Genomic DNA, 7,401 nt, shown 5'->3' on the forward strand with positions numbered 1-7,401 from the left:
CGCTCTGTCATCTGGGACGGAGTGCAGTGGCACCCTCTCAGCTCACTGCAACCTCCACCTCCTGAGGCAATTCTCTTGCCTCAGCCTTCCAAGTAGCTGTGACAACAGGCATGTGCCACCATGCCCTGCTAATTTTTCTATTTTTAGCAGAGACCAGGTTTCACCATGTTGGCCAGGCATGTCTCGAACTCCTGACCTCAGGTGATCCACCCATATCAGTCTCCCAAAATGCTGGGATTACAGGCTTGAGCCACTGTGCCCAGCACTTGATTTTTTAAAAAGAGTTTTATAACAAGGCAGGGTGCGGTGGCTTGCACCTATAATCCTGGCACTTTGGGAGGCCAACACAGGAGGATCAGCTGAGACCAGGAGTTTGAGACCAGCCTGGGTAACATGGTGAAACCGTGTTTCTACAAAAAATACAAAAATTAGCCAGGTGTGATGGTGTGTACCTGTAGTCCCAGCCACTCAGGAAGCTGAGATGAGAGAACTGACTGAGCCAGGAGGCGGAGGTTATAGTGAGCTGGCTGCACACCAGCCTGGGTGACAGATCAAGGCTCTGTTTCAAAAGTAAACAAAAACAAAGAGAACTTTTAGAGTAAAACTTTGGTGGAAAAACATATCCTCTCTATTCAGGGGAGGAGAAGATCAGATAGGAAGAACATGGTAATTTACAAAGTCCTCCCACATCTCCTCAAAATCAACCTGCAAAGCTTTTGTTTTCATTAACCCCAAGGCTCAGAAAGGGTAAGTGTCCACTCAGAGGAATGCTGCCAGTCTGCGTGATTTCCAGTCCCACACCTTCTCCGCCACTTAGTGTAGTTTGGACAATTTCAAAACAGTGTGCACCACGGCAGCCCTGTGATCACTCAGGAAAACCAGGAAGAAGCTCAAGTGAAGGCAGAGGTCTGGACTGGGCTTGCCCAGAATTAACTCCCCAACATTGATGTCCTAGGGCTAAAATGTTTGAACAACTGAAGGACTGTCCCTTTTAAGCCTTCCTTTGCCTCAGGCAAGGGATCTTCCCTAAGAGGTTTGTGAAATTAACCTTTCTTTTTCTATTCTCCACCTCCCCCACAACTAGTATAGGTTAGTACAGCTTCTTCAGACCAACCTTAGTGTCAAAAGTCTCATCAGAGGTAGCTAAGAGACCAGGATAATAGTAATGAGGATAATAATGACTAAGTTAATAATAACTTAGCCAAAGGGTATGGAGCACTTGCTATATGCCAGATGTGTCCTGGGCAATGTTTACATACATTTAATTCTCACAACAGTTTTATGGGAAAGGCACCATTTTACTGATCAGGAGACTGAGGCTCAGAGGGTGTCAGTCAGAGGGCTTTACTGGGGCTAAGTAGGGGAAGGTGGATTAGCAGCAATCCACAGACCACCGAGTGTGAGTTTTTGGGCCCTGAACCCCTCATTTACAAATTGACTTCAGAATTACCTCCATATGATTTTTTCAATCTAGGGTTGTTTTTCAAAAATCACCCCCATAAATGACTGTGTTCTTTGCATATCTGATATTCCAAGGAAATGTGGCTTCTCTGGGAAAGACAACAGTACAAACATAGCAGCTTTTTTTTTTTTTGAGACAGAGTCTCACTTCATCCATCACCCAGGGTGGAGTGCTGTGGCATGATCTCGGCTCACTGCAACCTTTGCCTCCCAGGTTCAAGCCTCTCCTGCCTCGGCCTCCCGAGTAATTGGGATTACAGGTTCCTGCCACTATGTCCAGCTAATTTTTATTTATTTTTTATTTACTTATTTATTTTTGTTATTCTCTCCTGATTATGTTCAGTCTCATAATTTTTATATTTTTAATAGAGAAAGGATTTCACCATGTTGGCCAGGCTGGTCTGGAACTCCTGGCCTCAAGTAATCTTCCCACCTCGGCCTCCCAGAGTGCTGGGATTATAGGCGTGAGCCACCACGCTAGGCTTCAGGCATGAGCCTTTAATGATACTAATGATCTATAAACTACATTATCCTCATTTTTAATCTCCTGCCCTTTTCTGTCCATTAAAAACAATTGGTGTTTGATTTTCATAATTTCTTAACCTAGAAAAATGTGAATACACACACACACACACACACACACACACACACACACACGGCACAAAACAGAACTGATGAGAGATTGTGGTGAGGAATCAAGGTGTTTTAAGTGGAATCCTTGAACATTCTACCAAACCAAATGGGCAGATGAGGAGAGTGTTGGGAGTTTCTGAAGCGAAGCACAACTCCATAACTGGAAGTCGTCAAGATTGGAAGGCATTATTTTGTTGGTCCATTAAGTGGCACATTATTCAAAGACTTGGCTGGGAACGGGTGCTAGGTGATCTGTAAATAATCTACGAGTAACGTCTATCCCGAGTGGAACATTAACGTCGTAGAAGCCGGGCTTTCAAAGGGATCATAGGCCTACAGAGGGAAGCACAGCCTCCACCCTTTAACCGTTTCTACAACTCCAGCGATTGCATTAAAAGGAAGAATAGAGCAGGTAGAGGGTGAATTCGAATATAAACACTCTGTGCATGTGGCCAGTGAGGCAGTTAGAACCAGCAAGTGTCTCTGCAGCAACAATACAACTGTTAGGTCAAGTGTATGAAGGGTGAGGCCCCTTCGGGGCAGCTGTGAAAGAAAGCCCCTATTAATCCCTTAACTAAGCAGCTGATGGATTTAATCTTTTTGTGCATACGTTATAACTCTTCAAACACAAGATTATTGTAAGTTTTTTTTTTTTTTTAATCAGCAGAAGCTATCAAAGCTTTTTATAGATTTCTTCATCTCACTAATTAACAGATGACAGAAAACAGAACTTTGGAGAGCTTCTGGTTACAATTCGCTGTCATTCTGGCTTGAAAAACTGTAAGAAAGCGTAATTCCCTGATTCATTCACAAAAAGAATAGGTCTCTATTTGAAGAGCGAAGAGATCTCAGTCTCCTGCCTCAGAGATCGACTTCCCTTTGATTTTGTATCCATTGTTATTTAAAATAACAGCATAGAACCGCAGGGTTATTTTGCATAGTAATATTAGAAAAGAAAATCATTACCTGGTGTAATCTCCCTTGGCTTCCTAAAATAAAACAAAAACAAAAACAAAAAATAGTTGATCAATATGTATTTTTGTTAAGCTAAATGAGTTTTATCTTAATTACTTTCCCCTCTTAAAGTCCCTGAGTTTTGTTTTGAAGAGTGTTTCTCAGGAACACACTCCCTGTAGCCATAAGAAGAATTAGGCATTGGCAGGGAAACACTGACTGTCCTGTTGGGACTATTCCTTATTCTTAACAAAAGAAGCAAACATATATAAAGCACACATAATTATTTCCTGCTGTACGTTTTTAAGATCCCATGATAAATGCTTTTCATTCAAGTGGCACACTTTTTAGACTGGAGGAAGACCTTTTAAACCACAATACAGGTAAACCAACACATACTATTTGTTTTCTTTTTACTTTTTAAACCAGCATGGAAACTGACTAATGCCTTTAAGAACTAAAGGACTCTTTTACTGGACCCCAAGAAAATGTATATAAAAGTTACTAAATTTACATGAAAATTACAGCTGTTGTAACAACTGCTGTCTCCCAAATTCAAGTATCTCAGAGCGCTCTTCCAGGAATATGGTTTTAACTCTTTTCCTTCAGAGCAGTCTAAATTTCATTTTTCTTTGAGACACACAATATCACATTGTAGCTCATGCAAACTATTCTAAAAGGAGAAGACGATGGCTCACATTTTTTCATTGGCAAACAACTAGCTGACTTAAACATCCAGCAGGTACTGGTCCATGCAAAAGTTTCAGAGTTGCAGGCAGTTAACAAAAACGAACAAACACAAGGGAGCTAGCTGCTAAGAGGCAGTTTGTCCAGTCTTACCTGTAAAATAAACGCTGCTAACTTGAAGACAGTTTCGCTGTCTACTTCGATTTGCCCCTGTTGGTGAAAAAGGAAAGCATCATTGACCATGGGGCTGTCCTAGGTTGTAGCAAATGGCTCTGAAGTTGAGGAAGCTGTCACAGCTTGGCACCTCCAGTTTACGATGAAATGCAGATCATACCATTGCCGGGGAAAGTTGGGGGTGTGGAGAGACTCACTGAGAATTAAGGGGAAACCAGTGTGTGTGTGTGTGTGTGTGTGTGTGTGTGTGTGTGTGTGTGTGTGTGTGTGTGTGTGTGTGTGTGTGTGTTTTAAATAGCTAGCTGTGGTGAGGGATTTTGTTTAGAGAGCAGTATTCAGGAAGAAACGGGAATGACTTTGAGGCTAAACATTCAGACAGCTTCTAAATAAACAATTTTTATGTCTGCAAGTTCATTTTTAAGCACTCTGCAGATTTTCCTAGATTCATTTGTTGAGTGTTTTCCTGGAATATTTTTTTTTCCTTTGTGTTGTAGTACAGTTACCCCAGTATAAACACAATGCAAATATTATTACAAATATAAATTCACTTCTGAGTTAATGGCACATTGTTGAGTTCATATTTGTACTATTATAGATAAAACGTGAGGCCTTAAAAATCAGTTACAGCAAATGCTTTGAAGACTAAAATTCCGTTAATTTATGTTGAAGTTTGAGGAACTCTAATTTATCATTTTTCCATCTTTTTTTTTTTTTTCCATCCTTTAAAACCCCAAAGAAAAATTGGAGTTCTGGGCCTTGATAAATAGCTTTTTCAGGGACTGGTACAGTGGCTCATGCCTGTAATCCCAATACTTTGGGAGGCTGAGGGCAGGGGATCACTTGAGGACAGGAGTTTAAGACCAACTTGGGTAACAGAGAGAGACCTCATCTCTACCAAAAAAAGAAAAAAACACTTTTTCAGTAGCCCAGTAGGGATACTAGGTATGTGTGGAAGGAGTACAGCTTCTATCAATAATACTCATGTGCACTTTATGTTTTTTAAATTGTGGTGATACATGTAAATATTACTGAACCATATAATATTACAACAATGAATGGTATAGAAAGATCTGTATTATTATTATTTTATTTATTTATTTTTTGAGAGAGAGTTTTGCTCTTGTCACCCAAGCTAGAATGCAATGGCATGATCTCAGCTCACTGCAACCTCTGCCTCCCAGGTTCAAGCGATTCTCCTGCCTAAGCCTCCCGAGGAGCTGGGATTACAGGCATGTGCCACCACACCCAGCTAATTTTGTATTTTTAGTAGAGATGGGATTTCTCCATGTTGATCAGGCTGGTCTCGAACTCTGATCTCAGGTGATCTGCCAGCCTTGATCCCCCCAAAGTTCTGGGATTACAGGTGTGAGTCACCGTGCCTGGCCATGAGGTATCTTTATTTTAAAAAAAGGTTTTAGTGATAATGTTAGCTTGTAAGTTTTAACATATGCAGAAACAATTCCACGTAACCCGCTTCTTGCCTAAGTCCTGTATAATTAGTACTTGAACGTGCACAGTGTTTAAGAACACGGAATTCTTGGGAATTGCCCTGCATTCTTTCTTTCTCCCTTCCACCTCTTAAATCTGAGCTGGAGTGTTTCCTAGTTACACCAAGTGCATCAATGGGAAGATTAAGTCATTTTAAAATAAATATACAATAGACAGGTTCCAGAGATTGCTATGCTCAGTGAAGATTTCTGAAAAGATTGTGCTTTTCTCTCAGGTTTCCACGTGATTTGATGAGGGTTCTCAAAAACAAACAATAATTATTTTAAAACTCGTAAAATAAAGTGAGCAAATAAAAGCCCCGGGGCGTTACGATGCCAGCAGTGATAATTATTCATGTTTCCTTTATATTACAACAAGAAGAAAACAAATTAATTTCATCCTTTAACGCAAAGGCCGCCCTTCTGAAACCTGAGGCAGAGGATCTGCTTCAAAGTTTTTTGCCTCGAAAGCTGACAGGCCCAGAGTCTTGGAATGCAAAGCTCATCCGTAATCGCTAGAAACAGATTACAAAATCAAAGGGAAGCCAGGTTGATTGTAGAAATCAACTGCCCTCTGCCTTTCAGGCAAGAGACGGTGGTTTTCTAATCTGAAAGATGAGGCGGTTCATCCAACAGGTGAGTTGGGTGTTGATCAAGATTAAATTTTAGAAAGTCTACATTCCTTAGTTCAAAGAAAAAGAAACTTATGGCAAAGGGAGGAGGGCTAATAGGAGAATTCAAAAACATCACTGGGTTTGAAATTAGGCAGGAACTCAAAGCAAATGTGTCTTAAAATCTTAGAGAAGAAAAATTACTTAAGATGGCAAAAACACTAAAGATGAATTAAGTAAATTGAAAATTACTGCCAACTCCTCTCACACCCCATGACCCCGCTTTGCCTCATCAGAACCTTAGGCTTGTCCCCTGAAAAACATTTCAGACAACAACTTTTCAATTTAGTAAATGGAAGTTCATCAGACAGACAGAAAAACCTATAGCAGATATTCTTAGGGAAGCTGCCAAATAATTGCTTGCTTTAGAAGGGTTATTAAGTATTAAAAATGCTGAAATGAGGAACTGAGCAAGGCAAGTACCAGGCTCAGACAGCTCCAGAAGAGTGGGGAGCAAATATCCAACTCACCTGTGGACTTTTCCACCTACGCAAATGGCCTCAATACAGTTCTGGTGAAGGAGGGTGAGAAGGGGGTGAAGGTGTGGGGTCTAGCAATATCTTGTTCCAGGAAGAGAAGAGAACACATGCTTTGGCAAAGGCCGTGTTCTTTTAAAAGTCTCAGTCCTCACCATATCTTCCATTTAACAACCACTGTTCTAGAAATCCCAGGCAACAAATACTGAGTTTTAATACTGACTGCTAATGTTCTTTGACTCATTCATGGTGTTTACTAAACAATACATCAATCAAGTGTACCACTATTTGCCCGGTACTCTGCAATTTCATTTAGCGAGTGAAATTTAATTAAGACTTATAAAGAACTCCAGGATTTCAAGCCCGAAGTGTAAAAGCTGTTTTGGAAGTGCAGTCTGCCCAGGACAGAACATTTCTTTTACTCCCAACCATGGCAAGAGAGGTAACCTTATAGGTACCAGGCAAGCCAACACTTGAGAGAGGGATCTTTCAAAGAGAGAGGTAACGGGATCCTTCAGTGGGTTTCCATGACTGTCATGGATCAACAAAGAGAACCAGAGAAGTGAGTCAGATGATGTGGCTGAATGCACAAAGGTAATATGAAACAGTATCAAGTCCTGTTGCCACACCCTCATGGCTAATTTAGCTGGATTATAAATTTAACCAGTAGGTCACTGGGTTCAGGTGCCACACAGGACATCTCATTTTTGTCCTTGGCTTCTTGGTTCAGTTGACCAAGACACCTAATGAGGTAAATTTCAGGTTTTGATTGTCAAGTAGGAGAACAGAATCAAAGACAGTTTTGGGGCTGGAAATGGAACTTTTGAAAATATGGCTCCTTTTTTTTTTTTTTTTTTT

At 40.8% G+C, this 7,401-nt stretch overlaps 1 protein-coding gene across 1 annotated transcript in view; it reads right to left on the bottom strand.

The window, feature by feature from the left end:
* Positions 1 to 7,401, bottom strand: part of FRMD4B (FERM domain containing 4B) — a 204,261-nt gene that overhangs the window by 73,753 nt on the left and 123,107 nt on the right. The window contains exons 6-7 of the mRNA XM_037743555.1: positions 3,889 to 3,945; positions 3,061 to 3,083 (exon numbers count right to left, since the gene is read on the bottom strand). Of these exons, the coding sequence (XP_037599483.1) occupies positions 3,061 to 3,083; positions 3,889 to 3,945 (80 nt within the window). The remainder of the gene's footprint in view (positions 1 to 3,060; positions 3,084 to 3,888; positions 3,946 to 7,401) is intronic.

The sequence above is a fragment of the Cebus imitator genome, unplaced genomic scaffold (assembly GCF_001604975.1).
Source record: "Cebus imitator isolate Cc_AM_T3 unplaced genomic scaffold, Cebus_imitator-1.0 Scaffold147, whole genome shotgun sequence".
NCBI classification, from domain to species: domain Eukaryota; kingdom Metazoa; phylum Chordata; class Mammalia; order Primates; family Cebidae; genus Cebus; species Cebus imitator.